This window comes from Charadrius vociferus, unplaced genomic scaffold, assembly GCF_000708025.1.
Source record: "Charadrius vociferus isolate BGI_N301 unplaced genomic scaffold, ASM70802v2 scaffold784, whole genome shotgun sequence".
NCBI classification, from domain to species: domain Eukaryota; kingdom Metazoa; phylum Chordata; class Aves; order Charadriiformes; family Charadriidae; genus Charadrius; species Charadrius vociferus.
The window spans coordinates 54,370-76,197 of NW_009648161.1; the positions used below are offsets into that span (position 1 = coordinate 54,370).

The following is a 21,828-nucleotide window of genomic DNA, read 5'->3' on the forward strand; positions in this document are numbered from 1 at the left end:
GAGAGCGACCCAATACCTGGGTGGAGGGAGGAGACAACAGGACAGGGAGCGGACTCCACCGTGTGGACACAATTCAGCAACGCTTGAGAGGTACAAACACTGCAGGGAAACACAAATGGAGCTCAAGCACCACCAACTGCAGAGAAGAACCTGCTGCAGCAGCCTCAGGGATGGGGAAGGGCACTCACAGTACTTGAAAGGAGGGGAAAAGCAAGAGTCTGAGTCCTTGGTGGGCTGATGTGGCAGGAAAAACGAAGCTATACGCTTTTAATGATGTTTAGCCAGGGAAGGGGGCAAGGCCTGCATCAGTATTAATCGTGAGGGATTTTACTTTAACGAGAGTCGCAAATTCAGATGCTCAAAGTGAAGGTTCATCTACCCCTTGTGCAAAGTTCTTTGCAGTTAGAGAGAAGGATAACTCCCAGGTGCTGGGGGAAGACAGCATGGGGGGGGACAGCAGGAGAACCGAGTCTGTTCTCTGACGAGAACACAGCTGTGATTAAGAGGAAAGCACCCGCTTGACTCCAAGCCCTGACCAGGCAGCTGAGCCACCTTCAGGCGTGGATATACTGGTTGAGTTGCACGGGAGGAGGTCTGGATGGTTTTCACAGCAGAACCGGTGCCTGGAGCTGTAGCTCCTTGTCGCGTGTCACTGGCTGGAACACTGAAGACGAGCGCGTGCACAGGAAGACGAGGGAAGACTCTAAAAAGTAAATCCTAAACCTCTATCTCCACCTTGAGAACTTCCAGTTTAAAGGCTCTGGCTGAGAAGACTAGCACGCGTTCCCAGACCCTTATTAGGGTATTTAAGCATTTGCTGGGTCGATTAGAGACGGATGTGTCACCTCACGTTTCTACGGCATTTTAAAGTTTGCACCCAAAGATGCTACCCTGGTACAGGTTTCGGCTGCTGGAGAAGGAACAATGCACTCTGCCTCTCAGAAACGTTATTTTTCAAGTGTAGCAATACCATGGGATGTCTTGAAGTACTGAAGCAGTTTTTAGAATCACACTGCTATTTCTCTACATTTTAATGTAGACAATATGCAAGAAAACACTTCCGTGGCAGCAGGAACTGTCTCAGGAAGTTGTCAGAAATGAGGAGAATTGTTTTATTGCGCAAACTTTTTTCATTAAATCACTTCTCAGTGTCATTGCTCTGCTAGACACAGGCTATACCGAGATTCTTCTTTGTAATTAGCAGCAAAGGTGTTGTCACTATTTTGCACTTGCAAATGCAAAACTTAATTCTCGGTACTCCTGGGAGTATTTTGCCACATCCTTGTCACTTACTCTTGACCATACACTTCATGCAGTGACAAGACATTAAAAAGGAATTTCTGGTGCAGATTTCTGCCCAGTTCAACTCATTATAGACACAGGCGATCCAAGGAGGTCAATTAGCAGGATGTGCCAGAGGCTGCAGTTACATTTACAAAACTTGCAACCCCTTGCTTTTCGAGTTTGTTTTCAAGAGTGTCCTACAGATGCAAAGGGAACATGGGCTGCTTTTCAGCTGAATATAATTTATTGCACGTTTTACATTTAACTTCAGATCAACAGAACACTGGTCGTAAGTGGAATAAAATCCTGCACCAGGAGCTGGTCACAAATGAAGAGTTTTGTTTTGTTTTTAATAAAAACAAGTGAATACCCCTTCATTGTATGAACTTGTTTTTTAGAGTGGGGGCATCTCTTTCAGTCTGGCTCAAGTAAGTCTGCTTTCGGAAATCTAATTCTCCTGTTACAGTGAGTCGAGCAAAGAGAACCACCGTTGCACAGAAAAAGGGGCCAGGTACCTGTCAGGAAATGATTTATGGTAGTTGTTGTCACGAGCAACAATACACGGCCAAGATACGTTTTCTTTCCCCCCTGTCTCTCACATGTGAGCAATGAAGACTGTTCTGGGACTCACCAAGAGCAGAACTGTGCCTGAGAAACAGCCACGGTTTTTCCTTTTCTCTATGAAAGCGCCTCGGTACTGCTGACGTACGCAGTGTGTAGTAGATACTATAAGGCTGCCGCTTCCGTCTGCTGTGTCACTAGAACAGGACTGCCCTTTTTGCTGGCAAATCACTGGCATGGCTTCTACGCGAGATTAATCCAATGGATTTGTCATAACTGATGCTTTTTAGAAAGGGAGCTGAATTTTACGTTTTCAGCTCTTTACCCATTTGGCATCTCTCCTCACTTTGGTCTGGTTTACTTGTGTAAACTACGTTCCTTTTTCCTAGAAATAAATAAGATGGGAAGAGATAGTCGCAGCATCAGAATCAAATTAAATTAATTGCTGTCCTTCTCCCCCATTTGCTTTCCTCTTTTCTTGAAAACCTTGATAGTACATGGTTCTAGGTGGCAGAAGAATTAATAAGACCATTATACCCTGTGTCCTCATCTGGAATAGCAGTGTTTGAAATGAGCAGCTGGATGGATTCATGCTGAAGAGGTCCGTGTTACTACCAAAGGCAAAGAACTTCATTCCAAACATACTTGTTCTTAACAAGTACATTTCAAATACAGATTTGAGATGAAAAACAATCTCTGTCTTCTTTCCAACAAAAGGATTTACACAGAGACCTTCCAGGAGGTGGCCAGAGGACTTAACTTCTCCTCAGGAGCAGGAGAAGGTGTGTTACCTACCCCAGGAAGTATGTGGAGAAGTGAGAACAACAGGTCTTCTTCCCTGCTCAGCGCAAGAAGATAGACGTGAGACCGCACAAATGGACTGTGGCCAAATCACAGCAGCAAAGACTTGGCTGCACGACGGGTGGTGCTCAGTGCCCGCTCGCACAACCTCAGCAGAAAGCACTGCGCATTCAGAGTCACGTTGCTTTATTGGTTACTGAGTCACAATTCAGAGAAGTATTGCCTTGGAGCCACCTGTAGAAGCAGGTTCTCTCATTTTGTCTCCTAACATAACTGGTAGGACACCACCTGCTATAGAATAGTAAAAATAAAAATGTCTCTGTTTAAACTTGTAGCGTCCGGGGGAAGGTTTTGTAGTTTCCGTTGACCCAGGTACCGTGACGGACGTGCACACTCTCACCAGATTAGCCATCCGCATCGATTCTGTGAGCTGTCGGATGAGAACAGTAAATGGATACATGCCGTTCTGTCGGACGAGACACATCACAGCTTGGACTTACCACCATACCAGGGACAGACAGGAACATTTCTGGCTGCTAATTAAACATGATTCAGATACACTTCAAACGTACTTTTGGAAACTTTGTAAGCTGGACACGCTGCTTAAATTGGGCCAGGGAGCTGGTCTACAGTCAACATGAGGTTTGTGCCCTTTAGCCAACTCCTACAGGGGTACCAGTAAAACTTGTCACTAGCAGATACCGGTTTTCACAATTTCACAGGGAAAATGTTTTGGCAGATAGATAAATGGGGATGAGAAAGAAATCTGGCTCAGGCCTCCACCTTGCCTTCATGCATTCACATCAGTCCTCAAAGGGCAATCCACTGCTGTGAACTGCCCAGCAGGGACACCAGCAGCTGTAGGAGCCCTCTGCTTTTAACTCGTTAGATATATAAGGTTAGACGGTATGAACAGCTGCAGTGGTGCTGCTGAGCTCTTTTAGGTCGTACTCCAGAGCTGTATCACGGTCAGTCCCCAGTTCTGTGCTTCACCACACAGAGCTGAAGCAATCCTTTACTGGTTCCTGAAGGAAGAAGCAGGGTGGTCCCTGCTACTTACATTGCTTTGGTATCCTAAGGGCCTCATTGTCAGCTGACATCACTTGGTGCAGAACTCCTCGGAACTGATAAAGCACTTTCAAACTCTTCTCCTCACCCACGCAGGGGTCATAGAAACCCGGCAGCCCAGCCTTGAACCAGAGAAGGACAGACTGAGCATCAAGGAATGGACTTTCACAGCTCTTCAACTGACCAAAAACATTCACGAGTGCCAGAACGAGGTGTCATTAAAAAAAAAAATAAAGAGAGTTTTGTTGCCAATGAGATGCAATGAGAAGCTAAGGAATTGCCTCCCCAGTAACAAGTTCTAAATGCAGAAAAGAGTGAATCGGGGGGTGGGAAATTTCTGGTTTACAGCCCCCGAGTCTGTAACACACACTGTCCCACGCTGCAAACACGGAGACAGTGTTTCTTTGGCACTGGAAATGTCCAGAGAAACAGAAATTCCTGGAGGTTCATAACCCTTGGTATGTAAACGGCTTCTGTAAATTGATCTAGAGTCACTAGCTTCAAGCACACTGGAGAAATCCCCCAGCAGGACTGCACACCGTTCAAACGAAATTCTGAGTCACACATGTGAGCTTGAATCTGGCCTTTGACAGAACAGCTACGTACCTTGGATGCCTCTGTAAGGATGAGTTTAGAGTCTTTCACCAAGCACTGCAGCGGCACAGTCACATCTATTACTTTCACCTTCTCATTCTTCCTGCTGTTGTCATTAACAAACTTCCCGTACCAGGCGTTCACTACAATCAAACCTGCATTTCACAAGAAATCACAGATATGATGAAAGGCTTCCCACCGACAGCTGGGCAGGCGCTGATGAAAAGACCATCCCAGCATTTTCTCGTGCTTTCGATGGTATTTAAATTTTCCCTGCCTGGACCCATGCTTCTCAAGCCAGAAGAACATTTCTTTGTGGTGTTTGTTAGCAATCTTCAGCACTAGGACAGAACGACATGGCTTCAATGCCACATTGATGTGATAGTCCAAGTGGATGTCAGTCCACTTTGGAACATTCTCTTGCAAATTGCTAGCAAACATCAGAATTCTGATTTCCGTTATGATTGTCCTGGTTTCAGCTGAGATACAGTCATTTTTTTTTCTAGTGGTTGCTGTGTTTTCAGATTTGATACAAAAGGAATGTCAATAATGCATACTGTTTTAGTTGTTGCTAAATGATGTTTATACTAGTCAAGGAATTTTTTCAGCTTCCCGTAGAAGCTGAGAAGGAGCACAGAGAGAACAGAACAGCCAATGGAATATTCCATACCATAGACATCATGCTCAGTGTATAAATGGGGTTGGCCGATGTGGGGAATCCACGATCTCTGCTTGGGTCGGTCTGGGCAACCAACTCACCGGGCAGTGAGAGTGACTTGTGTCTTGTATATTCTTTTACCCTTATAATTTTCCTTTTCCGTTATTGTTCTATTAAACTGTCTTTATCTCAACCCATGAGGTTTTTTTTTCCTCTTTCAGATCTTTTTTTCCCTCTTCTCCCTACCCTTCTGGGGGTGCAAAAGGCAGGGGTGAGCAAGAGGCCGCATGGTTCTAGTTGCTCGCTGGGGTTAAACCATGACAACGATCCAGGAGGCAACTGTGTATGCTAGAGACCAGTGAAACCTAAACTTCAGACTATAATTTTTGCACATATTTATACACACACTTCTCTTTTGTGAAAAGGTGAATCCAGACTATTGTCTTCAGCCTGTTGATCCACCGCACAGCATGTCCCAAGGTAATACTCCGTGGATCCCTACTAAGCTCAGGCACCAGAAACCAAATCATAACGGAACTTCACCACTACATGCACAACAGCAATTACACTGTGCTTCATTAGGAGTGGAAATGAAGAAACAATACCTTGCATTTCTCCTCATCAACCACCCAGCCTTTGTATTGTTCCTTCCTCTCCCCAAATTTATGGAGCAAGTAAATGGTGTAATCTTTACCCATTCTGGCTTCCTCCGCTTCAATTATCCTCCGGACAGACTCTTGCATTAACCGGACCTGTCACAAAGGGCACCGCAAAAATCAAGCAGTGTCAGACACTGTGTCCAAAAGAGAAAAGCCCAGAGTGAAAACAGCTTCCTTTAACCAAGGGGGACGAGTCACGGGAAAGACTTACCGCAGCTTCAGCTTCCTGCTTCTTCTGAAGGATGTCGCTGGCTGTATTCTCCCTTTGCTTCTCCAGCTCTCTGGCATTAGGAAGTGAACATCACATCAGGTCTACACAGTGGATGGGATTCAGCCACAAAGCGGCAGATGTCTACTTACCCGCCCCAATTACAACTGACCCACAACTCGCACAAATGAGCCGGGTTTTAAGGTTCTTCCTCACCTTTCAAGATATTTTTGTAGGCTTCTAGAACTCAGTAGTATTGATGATACAGTGAACCGCAGTGCCTCAGCCGGATAGCCCACCCTCTGCACCAGCCTCCCAGAAGCAGACGAGTGGGACTTTGCAGCTCTGAATTTAAAACATGGTCTTGCAAACTCACCTCTCCTTTTGTGCCCTGAGGTAGGGTTTGATGATTAGCCTATGCATGGCGAAGTAGATAACTAGAGGTCCCACGGTGGCATAGAATACAGCACTGGGAAGCAGCTGATCTGTTAGGTGGACAGGGAAGAAGTAGGTCTGGCTAGCTCTATTCAACCTGGAACAAAAAAAGAACAGAGTGACAGGTAAGCGGAAATGCAGAGTTTAATGTGCTTAGTTAAGTACACTCAGCAGCAGCAGATGCTGCTGAACAACTGCTGAACAAAAATCTGATAAAACGAAACAAGAGAATGCTAAGACAGACAGCTGACAGCACCCATAGCCAGACTTTTATGTAGCAGATGTCTCTTGTGATTTAGAATTTAGATTTTAGAACCTGACCGTTCTAAAATGCTTTTTTGATTCTCAGGAAAAGGGACCAACACCATCATAAAGAGAAAATAAAATGCTTACACAGAAGGTGTAAGCCACAACATGCCACAACACTGGCATGTGCCTTCAAGGGAAGAGCACATTAATATTTTTCTGACGCTTATAAAGATATTTATTTTAGAAAACATTATTTTCTTGGGACAGCGGTCCCTGGCGCGCCCTCTGCTGTCACCAATTGAAAATGCACCACAGTATATGAACCCTTACAGAGCTCTGCCCCTCTTTGTGAGCTGCATCTTATTAATAGTGCAATCACCTGTATTAGTTAACGATGGTATATTCTTGTGTACAATGTTATAAAACCAGAATGCAATTAAATACATTTCTACTAATAATATTTTCAGAAATCTTGCATCCACTTACCATAATGCTCCAAACCTTACTTTAAGCTGTATTTTCAGAATATTTTGATGCACACACACACACACACTAGTCCTGAAAGAGGTGGCTCAGGCTCAGAGTAGCACCAGCAGAAGGCACACATTGCTTCCGATGGGCACCACGTGTATTAGAGGTGAGGGCAGCTGCAACCTCTCATAGTGATATATCAATATACCTGGATTGCCCTAAGACTGGGACCTTCCCACCTGAATATCGGAAATAGAATAATGCATTTTATGGTCAGCCCCTGCAATCTAGAGTTGTAATATTGAACTGACTTGATTTTCAAAGACACTCCTTGGGGAACACCAACGCTGACGGTGGCTCCTAAAATGCTGTGTCTGGAAATCTTCCTCTCTGCTCCGTACTCCACTATGGTCCCAAAGAAACCTGCCCTAGAATGACAGAACCAAAAACTGGTAAGACCAGGAAGACTCTTCAATTCCTCTTTACTGAATCCTGTAATTCCTCAACAAATAAAACATGGAAATACATCTGTGTGCAGCAGATGTTGGCTACTGGAAGATTCACCGTGTATCTGCAAGATGAGATTAGCCTTTTAACCTTGTAAAGTAGTAAACAGAGTACGAGAACTTCTCATTTTCTTATTGGTGATGACGTAAAGGCATCACACAGGTATTTTCAGCCCCACTTATCCAAAGAGGCACACATAGCTAAGCCTCCATGACATTCATTTCAGTGGTTACTAGGCTTAATTAGCCCACAGAAGCATTTGATTTGCATGGAACCTGGAGGCCCAGGGCAGCAGATGACAGATTCTTCAGGCCATGAGCAATGTGAATTTCCTCTTGCACACTTACTTGAGAGAACCTTTCACTCGTGTCTGATCCTCATCCTGAAACTTATGCTGATAACTGACCATCATGAAAGAATGAGGGATTCCCAGCTGAAATACAAGAGGCACAAATGTATGAAAACGTACCCTCAGCCACCACTGAATGTTCCCCCAAATTTCCTTTCTTATCCTTTAAGTGGCACAGAAAACATCGCAATGCTTGCCACTTACTCATCACAGCCTGCAATCTCTGCAGTCTGTGTTGTGCATCCTGACCCTAATCTGAGCTGATCCACATTAGATATCATAATGTGGGGTGCAAAGTGTTGCACTCTGCCAGACACGGCTGGTTCCCTCCATTACATGTTCGTATGAGACAGTACCACTGCTGCGTCATTCTCTAGTCCCAAGCCAAAATACTGCTGGGGCAGAAAGGCTGAGGCACTTCTCTCCCACGGGATGGTATCACTGCTTCCTGTGTACAGCAACAAGACTCTCACCTGTAACGCCACGGTGAAATGGCTGGTTTTTGTATCCCGGACAATACTAGTGTTCATGGCAGACTGGATGCCCCACCGCCACTGTAAGTACCCCATCGTGTTCTTGTCGAGGTTGCGGGCTAGGACCGTGGTGAGGCCTGGGCGGATTCCACGGGACGAAAACTGCAGGGCACAGTTTGTAGTGATGAAACTAGAAGAAATAAGGAAAACCTCATCAGTGATAAAACAAAGGCTCCCAGATGGCCTCAAATTCCTTCTTGCCCAGGAGCCTCGCTGAATATGCAGAGATTATCCTGCAAAGAGCATGACACCTGAGGGTTTCAGGAAAAACGAAAAACTAATTTAGACTGTACTGACTACAGCACTGCCCAGAAGAGCAGGCTCATGCCCCAGTTTGTTTGTCTGTGCCACACGGCTGCAGCTAACGCAGCAGGCTGCCCTCCAGCCTTTACCCTTCTTGCCCGTGGCAGATAAAGTCCCGGTCTTCCGGAGAGGCAGAACACTTTGATGCTAGAAGACAGCAGCTCTGCTATTTAATAATCCTCGAGCATCAGCTCCAAAAAACAGCATTAAAGGACTCTACGGGGAACAGACCCCAGTATAAGCTCTGAGGAATGGCATATTTACTAACTTAGAAAATAAAAAAAGAAGGAAGTCTACACTGGAACCTACAATGCTCTAACATATGTCTTCAATCACAACCCTTACCTTGTACTGTCCTTTGCAACCTGAGACTTCTACTCATTTGTAAACAGACAGCATGCTAGTGGCAAATTTGGCATTATTTCCCTAAAATATGACATATCATCTCCTCTTTTGCTGTCAGAAACTCCATCTCACATATGGAAGTCCCAGAAGAGCTACAGATGCTGAGACTAAAACCCTTGGGAGCTTTATTTACGTGTTATGTTTCACAATGATCAGAAGACTTTTGACAGCACAATCTCTCGAGCTTTCCCTCATCATTAGTTTGCAGAAAGCCACTCATACCATTCTGAATTGTATGGTATTTTATAAACCATTGTGTGTTTTTCTAATGCTCCTCCCTCACACTTGAGTTTAACATCCTGAAAATTGCTGGTGACTGAACTACTATTAATGTAGGATGCAAGAATGTTTTACACGTTTTTGTCTTAAAACCAAAATGAACAGCAGTTCAATTTAGTCTTAAAATTATGCTTAGAACTGCTTTAATGTGCTTAGTTAAGTACACTTAGCAGCTAGTTACAGAACTAGCTAAAGAAACGGCTGCTTTTCACTGATCTGTTACCACCCAGAAGCTGTTTCTCCACCCCATCTGTAGAAGTGAGAAAAATACCATCTCCTGGTCAATAGGTAGCACTTTATGCAAGTAAAGCTGTATGTAAAAGATACCCCTCTCCTGAAGTAGGAAAATACAGTAACAACCACCGCCTACAACACAGCATTTTCACAAGAGGTTTAAAAACAGTTTGTAAAAACTGTAAAAACTTCTCGGTATCTGCATTAAATACAGATTTTGGATCATGAAGGAGATTTGACACCTGTAACGAACTTAAGAGGCACGTTAAACACTGCAAGCGCTTCTACAGCATGGTACAGACCTGAACACAAAGACCCTCTACGATTAATCGTTTATGGGCCTGTAAACACATATACTATGCTTTTTTGGCTGACTGCAGCAAGGTCAGCTCCCCAGTCCTTTGTTCTGCTCCCAAAGCAAACTTCATTGCTCCGATCGTGAGATCGTGCCTCAAGTATCATGAATTCATGACAAGATCAAATACAAATCTAAGGATGTGGAACACAGATCTTCCTTAAGCTGGAAGTATGAAAATGGAGGACACAAACACACAAAAAGAGTACAAGCATTTTGATCAGTACTAAAGCACAACCTTAAGTCTGAAGAAGAAATATCTTATTTTGCAGGTGTCCTAGTTTGCTTTCTAGCAGCTGCTGTGTTTTGGATTTGGTATGAGAGGAATGTTGACAATACATATTGTTTTAGTTGTTGCTAAGTGATGTTTATGTTAGTCAAGGACTTTTTCAGCTTCCCACAGAGCTGAGGGGGAGCACATGCGGCACAGGCCGGCCAAAGGAACATTCCACAGCACAGCCACGTGCTCAGTATGTACCTGGGGGTTGGCCGGGGACAGGGATCCGCCAGCACTGCTCGGGACGGGCTGGGAACTGATCGTTGGGGGGTGAGGGCGACTTGTGTTGTATTGCTCTATTTTGTATATTCTTGTACCATTATTATTATTTTCTCTTCCACTGCTGCTCTATTAAACTGTCTTTAACTCAACTCATGAAGCTTTTTTTCCCTTTCCCCTCTTTTTCTCCCTCTTCTCGCCACCCTAATGGGTGGTGGGGGACAGTAAGCGAGTGGCTGTGTGGCCCTAGCTGCTGGCTGGGACTAAACCACGACAGTAGGACAGAAAACAAATCCAGAATTAACATGGAATAGAGTTCAGGCTGTTTGGTTCCTTAGTGCAGAATATTAACCATTAAACAATTTTTCTAATATTTACCATCTTGGTGTAAGATTACGGAATATCTTCAGACCGAAGAGAGGTCCCTGAAGGTCTCCTGCTCCAAACTCCAGCTGTTTAAATGCACAATGCCAAATTGTTAGAAGAAAACATCTTTTACAACAGTGACAAAGTACTTCACAAGCATCATTTACATTACAGACATTTTACTCATCTGAGTAACGTTTACCATGTATTTCAGCGTACTTTCTATTCTGCTAGCTTTGCGTTCAGAATAAGAGGTGTCTCACTGAGTAGGGTCCTCATGAGTAAAACAAAGGCAGTTTCGTAGCGCTACAGGCTGCTACTGTCACTAGCACCCGCTCTGGTTGCTCCAGAGCAAACGGAGTAAACACCTCCATCACGGCCCCACAACAGTGAACAACAAGGTTTGGCCGCTGCCCCTGAGGCTGAGTCCTCCTCAGGACAGCCTCACAGTACTCTTGTCAGCAGTTCTGCTGCTGCACCGTCTCAGCGTCTGCAAAACGCGCCTGCTGCTTCATCCACCAGTCTGGGTGACACCCAGGGCTGACATTCCGTGTTTATTTGGTGCTGTTCAGTCTCATGAATGGAAGCAGTTCGTAGACCTGACACTGTTCATGACAAAACCTGCAAAAGCAGTTCCTACAACATCTGCATCTCCCAAGTAAGTTTACTACATTTTTTAAAAAAACTTCTTTAGTCAACTGACACATAACAATATCCACAAGCTCCTGCATTACCAATATTACAAAATCCTCGTACAAATCAACTGCCTCCAGTGTGTGAATTCTCAAACAAGAGGAAACCCCCCATTTCTCACACGCTGAGGAAAGGGGTTAGCAGTGTGCAAAAAGGAAGGCGCAGAAAGCAGCCACCTGCCAGCCACAGCAGCGATGCCACGAGCATCTCAAACAAAGCCACCGGTCCAGCAAGGCACAGCTTGCAGGTGGTGACGTGGGACCTTCCAGCTACTTAGATCATATCTGCCTGTGAGTCAAACTATTTTCCCCCATAACTTCTTCCCCTGTGAACAGAGCAGTTCTCGAAGCGAAGGCAAGCTATCACGCTGCCCCAAGGTGTGCGCTCACAGCCTCCCGAAGGCACCTGGGAGGCTTCAGACAGTGACATGAGAAAGGCCCTGGAGACAACAGGTAACAATCCTGTCAGCATAAGTGAAGTCCAAAATGCACAGCCAAATAGAAAAGGGAAACAATTAAGGAAAAACAAGGTTTGGCATTCCCTTTTTCTCAAATTCATTTGAGAATTCCTTTTTCTACATTCTACAGAATGTAGAAAATAAGAGATGAAACAGAGCTAAAGTTCCCTAAAGAAAATAAACAGGAGGTCCAATCCTAATCCAAGCAGCCTGAAATAGACGGGACGTGAAAATGTGTAACAGCTAGTACTCTCACCTCTCCCCATCCCTTGGCAGATGTCACTCGTCTCAGAGCAAGATTAATCGATCCACCTCCATTCCCATTCTGGGTGGAAAGGTTGCCAGACAGTATTGCTGTGTCTGTAGCAGTCAGTGGTGCCTGAAAAACACATATATTGATACCAATTACTTTGATCCCGGTTCACACATTTAATGCATATTCTGCAAGGATGTAATCATGACCGCAGGGTGTAAGTGCAGGCAGACAGGTGACACTCCAGTTGACTCCTCATCATCCCCTAAGCCCAGCTGTTTGAACCACGCTTGCTCTAAATTTTGTAGTCAATGACCAGGTATGGCAAAAAGTGAGATAATTCTTACGGTACCAGCTATTTGTGACATCTTTAATGCACCACCTTGAAGTCCTGACCCTGAACTGCGAAGCCTTCTAATCTCACTAGCAAAACTGCTTCAACTCTGGAACGGAGGAAACACTCCCCCTTCTTCTCCTTACCCACATCCTCAAAACCGAGTGCTGTTCATTTTCATACACTAAATACTCTGTGTTCAGTGAGACCCAGAGACCCGTTTTCCATCAGGATGGGCCTCCCTGCTAGCAGGAAGGCAGGACCGCCGGAGTCACACAAACGCACGTTGTACAGTCAACACACCGTCCTGCTGGCACTGAGCTTCCTCTCCCCACCCGTGCTGGTAATCGCGTCCTCCCATAAACGAAGATGAGAACCCGCCGAGCAGCGTTTCATTTTCTGTTGCTTTGCACTGTAGTGCCTCATCAGCCCAGGCCCTGCTCCACACCAGCGGCAGCGTCTGCCCTCCTTACCTCAATGGACTGGGATATGTGCATTTTGTTTATCTCAATCTGGGGAAAGCTGCTCCCAGGCACATCTTCGTATTCTTCGTCGTAACGATCAAAGAGGTCAGTGGCATCTATTCCGACACTAATTGTTCCCTAATGAATGACAAGGGAAGCAAGTACTTAGCATTAACAAACATCCAACATATATAGGCCAAATGGCTTAAACCATCCCTGTGTATCATTACATTTTTTGTAGTTTTTTCTTCTGCAATTACTTTTTCCACTCTAAAATGCATTTCTTACGCATTCAAGACAAACAAAAAAGAATTACTACAACATTCTAAAACAGCAATATAAATCATAAAATAAACTGGATAAAAGCCAGTTTTTCAGCAAGAATGCAACTTGTAATACTAGTAGGTAATTTTTCTATTGTGACACATTACAGAAGTAGGTAGAACACTTTTACACAGCAGGTTTCTTCCCTCACAGCTGACTCTGCTCTGTCAGTATTTAAAAGTTTAAATAATGTATTTTAGAAATCGGCTTTCTTCAGTGGAACTTGGCCAGAAATCCTCTAAATGCTTTCTTCTTATGAGTTATTGGAAACAACTTAGTTTTGAGCTTCATGATTCATTTGCAATTCACCTCGTTTGTCAAAAATTTGGTTTTCCTTCTCCTAGTTTGTATCTTGTAATCAGAAGAAAAGCTTGACGAAGACAGGCTTTTAGCAAGTGCTAAATATTTCCTTTCTCAGACCATAGAAAAGCTTATTGCTACAAAAAACGAGGCCACAGCTAAACAGTCTGGCTACCTGCTGCTGTGCTCACTCAGACTAACTGCAGGAGTGGGTTTATTTGAAAAGGGCACAATTAGATCCTTGGCTGGGTCATATAACTTCCAGAGGCTTTGGAAACCTCCCCTATAGACCTATTAAACGGCATTCCAGCCCACATCAAATGTACCAGTTGCAATAAACCCCCTCCCCTGTGCACTAGCACAGGATGAACTCTGAGCAATTTGAATAAAGACACTCAATAGCTGTGTAGGTGCAAAACCCACTCACCCAGAGTCCACGTATGGATGGAATAAATTCTTATTTCAATCTGAATGAGCATTTTTCCCTGCTCGCTCCACTCTAATCAAATGCTGAACCATAAATATAGGAAGAATTGCAGAGTTTGACAGGACTCAAAACTTCTCTCTGGTTTGGCTCCCAACTATTTATTTGCTGTGGAGATTCCCGACCTCTTCTCAACGTTTATTTTCTGATTCCTTACGCAGCAAAAATTGCATGAATATTTTAACACAGGAAGGTGTGATTATTTCCCAGAGAACCCTGGAAGAGGGGCTGTGCCCCGGGTGTTCACAAACGACTCTGGGCAGGCCGGCGAATTTCAAAGCAATTACGCTCACGGTTCTGTTTGTGGCAGCACCACGGACCAGCTCCTGCCCTTTATGGCGACGGGTACTTTTCAGGAACCATCGGCAAAGTCACCTTCAAGGGATCTGCTCTCCAGACGCCACAGCTTCTTCAGTTTCAGCCCTCTCCCACATTGTGCTCTTTCTTGAAACGAGGCCAAAAAAAGAGTGAAGCAAGGCAAACCCGCCAACCCCTAGGGAGCGGCACAGCCCTGTGCGTTCCCAGCCCTTGGGAGAGACACGGAGTAGAACAGCCCAAGAGAAACAGAAGTGCCAACTCCACTTGATGAACTTCCAGCAAATGCACTCCAGACTGGGCAATAAAATATGTCTCAATACAGGTGAGCATTTATTTTAACAAAAGAAAGTACTGTTTCCATTTTTCCCTGATGCTCTTCAATTCAAGGAAGTGTAAAGCCCAAGATCCTTCGTTGCAGAGACAGGATGGAAAGAAAGGTTTTCCACTTGGAGCGCCACATTCAGCGCAGAACCTTTGCCAGACTGCAACTTTAAATTCCAAGTTAAACATTTTTAAACAAGGGATATCATGCTGAGTAGCAAGGGTGCTGAATTTGAATGTCAAAAAGACAGAAAATTGCATGTTTTCAAGTCAGACAGGAATATAAACAGCAGTAAAGCTTTTTCAAGAATTTGCACTAAAAAACCCCACTGAAAAACATCTTGCTGTACTACGTTTATTCGTACCGCAATGCCGGTACTCTTTGTAAAGATGCAACGAGGTCCACGCATATCCATGAAATTCATTGCAACTCCTCTCTTTCAATCGTACTCAAAATCTTACGATTTCCTTTTTCACACGTATGAATTTATAAACAAAGACCTTCCCAGTGACAAAAGGAAAACACCTGAACCTACCCATGAAAATCCACAAAACCCGTTCAGAGGAAAGGAGCGTCTCTGCTCCCTCCCTGGCTCCTCAGCAGATCTTCTGTTTAGCGGCCTTTCCTGAAGCGAGTGGTGGACTCCATGCATTTTACCTCCCGCCAAGCAGGTGGAGTCACCCTCAGAGGTCTATAGATCCTGGCAAGGAAACTGGCTCAGGCACAAGCACAGGAAAAGCGGCAGATGGTAAGGTTAAAAATATTCCCAGAGAACGACAGCACCCCCTATGCCACCGGATAATAGAGAGGGGACCGCTGCTGCTCGCAAGGCCCCATCAGCCACCTGCTCGGACCATTGGAAATGAAAACGCCCTCCCAAAGGAAGAGCAGCAGGGAAAAAGCCGTGAAGCGCTGCTCCGAGGTTGGTGGCGCACGCACACAAGGCGTTGCGAAGCGCACCAGCTCGGCAGGGCAGGAAGCTGGGCAACGGCACTGCAGAACCATCAGAGTTGTTACCTGGTGTCATCTTTTAAAATCACCTTTATTTGCCATCCTGTGAATAGCAAACAGACTTTACTGATGGAATTAAGAGGTGTGCCAGAGAAGAATATACTCCCTCCTTGCCTTTTTCCTTAGGGATTTACCTTCTGGAAGGTGACATATGGAAGCTGCGGAAGAGGAAGACTAAGCCTTGAGGGACCTGCACTTCTTAGATGTTGACCTTCCACAGCAGGAAAGTAACAGGAGTTAATTTCTCCTAACAGGAAGCGGTTCTTCTCAAATCAAGTAATGAACTTTTCAACCCTTCCACATGTCTTTGAAAGCAAAAACAAAGCTCTAAAAGCAAATAATAGACTCAATTCGAAACCTGCCAAATTGCCTACATCTGGTTATTGCTCAACATTTCTGGTTAAAATGCTTTATTTTGCTGGAACTGTTTTATAGAACTGACAAAATGTTGGAAATTTTAAAATAACTTGCGTTCGTGTATGAAATGATCACAGCTGCGCTACCTAATTCCACAGGAACACTGCCTGGAGAGACATTTCTATAGGCTGCCAATCAGCAATTGCTGTAAACACCCAGATGGCTAATTTTGTCACAGGACACAGAGGCTGAGGCTTACAGTGCAGCTCTGCTTTTTACTGCTCGCAGCCACGGCGAGGCGCCCAGATAAAATGTCAAATTCCTAAAGCCACAGAGAAGCACGAGGTGGAGATAACCATGCCCTCTCCGAGAATACCCTTCTGACCCCAGTCACCCTCATCTCCAGCAGAGATGGTTCGACTTGCCTGTTTTGTGGCACCCAGAAATACCTTCCTGGCTGGAATAACGTTGTCAGGAGATATTCATGCTTATTTACCCTCCCAGTACAAACAAGTTCTGAGTATCTGTGCGCTACCCACAACAGCCTGGTGACCTGTATTAGTCAATTTGCTTTGCTAAGATCAGCGCAGATCCAAAGTCTGTACCGAGGTGCGTATCTCGAAACATCACGGGTCTTCCCAGATGGACACTTTTGTCTACGTAAATATCTGCATGGTTACCTTGGGGCAGATAGAGGAAAATTAAGGCTCCCCACCAAGGACCATTCCTATATTGCACAGAAGAAATGGATTTCCAACACGTTTCAAAAAATAGGTAAAAATGGTTTCTGATAGTTTAAGCAAAAAAGCCCAAGAAAAATATAGATACAGGTAAACTAGAGTATGAATACATTTGGTGAGTGTCGATGCAGCTCTTGGATAATGTTATTTACTGCATGAGAACCAAGATTTTTGTGATTCAACAAGCTTTGAAACCTCACGCACAAAACCTGTGTTTGCCCAGCGTACTTATCAAGCCAAGAGCAGCAAGGCCATTCGCATTCCAAACTACGGGAGTATTCCAGTTGCAGCAGGTGACAGAGGATGCAGTGGTTGATCGACACTTCCACCTCTCCCTGCCATCCCAATGCTACCATGAGAACATCATCCTCAACACAGTATTCTTGATCGTCTCTGAACAGCCAAAAATCAGCTGCGAGGTGGGTCATTTACTGTCAGTGTACGGCTGCTCAAACAGACGGAGAGATGGGAAGGGAATACTCGATGATCCTCATCCTGAGAGCGCGATCAAGCTTTCCTAGAAGAGGCCCTAACTGTGAAACTGGCAAGACCCCAATCCTGTTCAGGTTGATTTTGCTCGCTGTGCTGCAGCCAGAAGAGTTCTGCTACCCAGCCGGTTTGGTAGCTGCCTCACATTTTTCATCCGTTTCAAAGCTGCGTTTGAATATCTCCCCGCATTGCTGTGACAGTACAGCGGCGTTGAAGGGAAAATCTGTCAGGTAACTGCAGGGAGTTTCATTTTATTTGGGATACTTGGGAAGAAATCACAAACATTTCAGTGTTAGCTCTGTTTTCTTGAAATTGCTAAAAGAGGTATTTTGCTTCTCCATGTTTCAATAAAAAAAAGAGAACTTTCTACAGAGGATTACTTTTCAAAGAATTAGCGGTTTTCCTTACATTGTCCAGACAAACTGCATATTCAAAAGAGGAAAAGTAACTCACTAAGCGTAGATACGTAAAGAGCTATTTACTATAGCCCCTCATCTAGGCTCACCACACTTTGCATACGCCTAATAATTTATGGATTCACTCTTGAGACTGGCACAAAGTCTTTGCTTACCTTTGGATTAGTTCGCTGCTGCAGTCTTCTCTCTTCCCTCTCTCTCTGCAAACGCTCAAATTCTTCCCTGATTTCAGCTGGAGTTCTCTTCCTTTCCACAACCTGCTCAAAAAGAAATAAAACCCAAAAGATTATGAGAAAGAGGACATTCAGGGTATCGCATTGCTGATGGTGTGGAGGTCCACTGACCTGGTACGCTCTAACGCGTTGCCCCTGCTGCTGCTGTAACCACTCTGCACGAATTTCAGTACTCAGGGTTTGGAAGCAAACACCTGGGCCAGATCAAATGGCAGGCATGACAGAAGACCCCATGCTTTGAGAGCAGGGAAAACGGTCTTGTTATTTCTATTCCCTTGACAAAACCAAGTAGTTTTCAGATCACAAGTACAAGATACTGCAGTGCAGCCGCTACCAACAGCTATACATTAACTTCTCTGCTAGGTGTAGACACATGGATGAGAACGACTGAAAGCGCCTGGCTTGAGGTAAACTGATGAAGCAAGTTTTGTGATTTTCGGCTATGCTGATTCACATCTGTTTACCTTACACGTCTGAGGGAATGAGGGTTTTGAACAGGTACGGTTCTCAGTATGGACAGAAAGAGCATTGCGCTGGGCTTTTCAAAATAAGACCAAGTCTGCCACAAGCAGCTCAGAAATGTCTGTTACATGCTGCTGCTGCCCCACATTTCTTGCTACAAACTCCAGACTTGACGTTGGTACTGACCTGACCCAATGCAATACGGTTCTGCAGGAAGCAGTGACGCAGTGTAGTGTGATCCACTAAGACTGGCAGAGGCTAGCAAGGGGACTTAACAACAGGAAAGCTATGAATGGACAAGCTCTCTTTGAAAGCCCATAAAAGCTGAACAAACAAACAAAAAAAAACGACAAAAAGAACAGAAAGAAAAAGTAATTTCAAACTCAGAGGCTAGTTGATGCTGAAAAAAAAGTTTCAGATGAAAAAGATGAGACTAGATGGACAATAACGACACATTTGTCTCAGACAAAGATGTTGCCTGTCATGGTAATATCCTATTAGGGAACTCTGAATGTCAGGTTTATTGTTCTCTTGTCAAGTAAAAAACCAGAGTATTCTTTGAAAATCCATCATGGTGTTTCAGCAGAGACAAAGAGAGACAGAAATAACTAAACAAGGATGCCTTCAAACAAACAAACAGGCATTTATTACCATCAAGGTGTCAGTGCAGCTCGATAGAACAAGAATGTCAGATAAAGGTGGGTTTAGTCAATTCCACTGGCCATAAGGTGCTAAATTTCTCTCACCTCCCATCCTTCCATTTCCAGTCCTCTCCTCCCATATATGTCATAGATGGCTCTGGTCTGTGGATCACTAAGCACTGCAAGTTAAAATCAAAAGAGAGGAGAGAACTCATTTTGTGGTCTTCTTGAATTTCAGACCAACACACTCGTGTTATTCGGAATTCAAGCACAGATCCTGGAAACATGTTCTACAATTGCATCCGATTTTTACATTAACTCCCTTTTACCTTTTCACATGCTTTATTAACAGGACACATTGACTTTTCCCCCCAGCAAATTCCCTTCTTTTTTTTGTAAATCAAAAAGTGAAAAGAACACAGGAGAGACACGCAGACTAACTGAATAGGCAGTGGGTTTTTTTAACATTGCTTTCTTTGACTGAAGGGTGACATAAGCCCTCTAACAATCAATGGGGTTATTAGCGACTCAGTGGTAGCAGTCCCTAGGAGCTACCCGAGGAGGAAGGGTACCTACCTCTGCCCAGCTTTCAAAGCTCTCTGGTGCTTCGCGCCCTGTTTTGGATCCCCCTTACCATCCCTGTCCACTGATCCTTTCTCACCCAGTCCAAACACGTGGGACATGCCAAGCACCAACAAAGCAATTTCCATGAGGCACTTTGTGCCTTGCCAAACGTCAACTACAGGGTAATGGCAAAATTGCATGTACAGTTTGAATCTCCCAAAAATTCACCCAATGTAGTGGAGAAAATACACCAGGAGACTGCAGAACAGTTACTTTGGAAAAAGACTGCACATAGAATTAAGAAGAATCTCTAAAGTGTAAGGCACATATAAATGCATAATCTCTCATACCACACCCTTCCTTAAAAAAATAAATTTCAAAATCATCAGTATTTTTCCCACGGGGTTGCAAGACCAGCTTTATCATTATATATCTCTTTTGACTGTGGAGGAACCGATGAGTCCTCAGGGAGCTGGGTGGGTACATTACGGCAAAAAGAGGCTTACACTACTAATTGATCTTTGATCTGAACTACTTGAAGATTACTGAACTTGCTAAATGTCACAGGCAGATACTATTTTTTATAAATTCTGATAAAACAAACCTTTTGTTGTGAGATATTAAGAGATGGAAGACTAGGGGGAGGAAATAGGCAGGAAGCGGAGTGGCTTATTTCAAGATGTCAAAATTTTTGCTTGTACAATATTATACTCACATTTGGTACTAAATGAGCAACGATTTACATATACGCCATTACACAGAGCCAAGCAAAGCCACGGAATTCAAAGGGAAAGCTGACTTTAATGTAAGACCTACTCACCACACTAAAATCAAATTACTGAAATATCCTGAGTTTTTATTCCCCATGTCATCAACAGACCTTCACTGTTCTCCCCAGCAAAAGCTTCCACATGCCCCAATGCCTTACTAGGGACAATGTAAATGGCTCCACCCGTGTTCAAGTCTAACTGGAAGAAACAAATGCTTATCAGCCAGAAAACATGAGAGTAAGAAAAAAATTAGCTTATCTTCGAGGTTTAATAGAAGAGTATTTATTCATCCCTTTGCTTTAGTTTCCCTTTAGGCTACAGGACCAGGTATCTAGTTTGCTGTGCCATTTTTTCAATGCAGAAGAGTCCTACCAGCTTCAAATCCGTTTGCATTCTAGGTGCCTCTTATCACATTTCCAAAATGCTGTAAGCTAATTGTAACAAATCACTGCCTTGCGCCTCAGTTACACTATGTATCACTTGTGACACCAGGATTTAAGTAAAAGTTGGCTTAATTCAGAATAATTTTAATATTTTCTCATCCTCGGATGAGAAAAAAGCTCTAACTACTAGTTACTAGTACTCAGTCTTAGCATATGGAAGAACTTGCTGAAGAACAATAAAGACCGCAACGAGGTGATAGAGAACAGAAACTCAGGATGCATCAGTTCAAAAGTAAAATATGAAATTGTCTTTCTGTTTTTCAGTCTTCAGTCTCTTATGGAAGAGTCTTTTCAGAAGTAAGGGAAGTGGTGAAAAGATTATCTACAGCATGCAGGAAATAAGACAGAGACCTCACATCTTGTTCATTGCAGAATTTATGCTGCATTGCTCCTCTGATTTACAGGACAGAAAGGAAGGAAAGCATCACTAAGTATCAGCAAATTTAATTATTACTTTGTAATAACTCATATCTTCTTCAAAAAGCATGAAGACACAGCCCTCCTCCTAGAAAACCCCTGAAAACTGTTTCTGCAAACTTTAGATTTCTACTGACCTTCATAAGCTTGGTGAACAAGGTTAAAGAGCCGCTCAGCTTGTGTTTTGAGCTCCGGGTCTCTGTGCTTGTCTGGATGGTACAGCATACACAGCCGGCGGTAGGCAGCTTTTAGCTCTTCCTGAGAGGCCTGCGAAAAGCAGTAAAATGCTATTTAAAAGACCATTCTCAAGATCGGCTCTAAAAGAGAAGTCCATCAGATACTAAAATACTCTACTTTTACTTACACAAAATCAAGAACGGACTTTTGTTTCATTATGGAAGTTAATGAAATGTTCAATTATGCACACCAGTATTTTCCATGCTATTTATAGTGCAACAAGTAACAGCAACAGCGCATCAGTGTATACCTAGGCACAAGAAGTTAGTAAAAAGAACCAAACC

The 21,828-nt window shown here is 44.0% G+C and overlaps 1 protein-coding gene across 1 annotated transcript; it reads right to left on the minus strand.

Moving 5' to 3' along the window:
- Positions 1–2,492: 2,492 nt before the first annotated feature.
- DNAJC11 (DnaJ (Hsp40) homolog, subfamily C, member 11) lies at positions 2,493–21,568 on the minus strand. The gene is made up of 15 exons (XM_009884070.1): positions 21,445–21,568; positions 19,219–19,292; positions 17,933–18,034; positions 13,026–13,154; positions 12,222–12,344; positions 10,828–10,901; positions 8,318–8,507; positions 7,843–7,928; positions 7,300–7,416; positions 6,210–6,365; positions 5,837–5,906; positions 5,661–5,718; positions 4,321–4,463; positions 3,707–3,836; positions 2,493–3,076 (listed from the first exon to the last, which is right to left on the minus strand). The coding sequence occupies exons 1-15, from the start codon at positions 21,530–21,532 to the stop codon at positions 3,051–3,053; spliced, it is 1,566 nt and encodes a 521-aa protein (XP_009882372.1). The 5' UTR covers positions 21,533–21,568; the 3' UTR covers positions 2,493–3,050.
- Positions 21,569–21,828: the final 260 nt, after the last annotated feature.

Coding starts and splice junctions, on each gene's coding strand:
- DNAJC11 (XM_009884070.1), bottom strand. CDS start 21,532: ATGCTGTACCATCCAGACAAGCACAGAGACCCGGAGCTCAAAACACAA. Junction 12,345..13,025: donor ACATATCCCAGTCCATTGAG/GTAAGGAGGGCA, acceptor TGTGTTTTTCAG/GCACCACTGACTGCTACAGA. Junction 7,929..8,317: donor ATTTCACCGTGGCGTTACAG/GTGAGAGTCTTG, acceptor CTTGTATTTCAG/CTGGGAATCCCTCATTCTTT.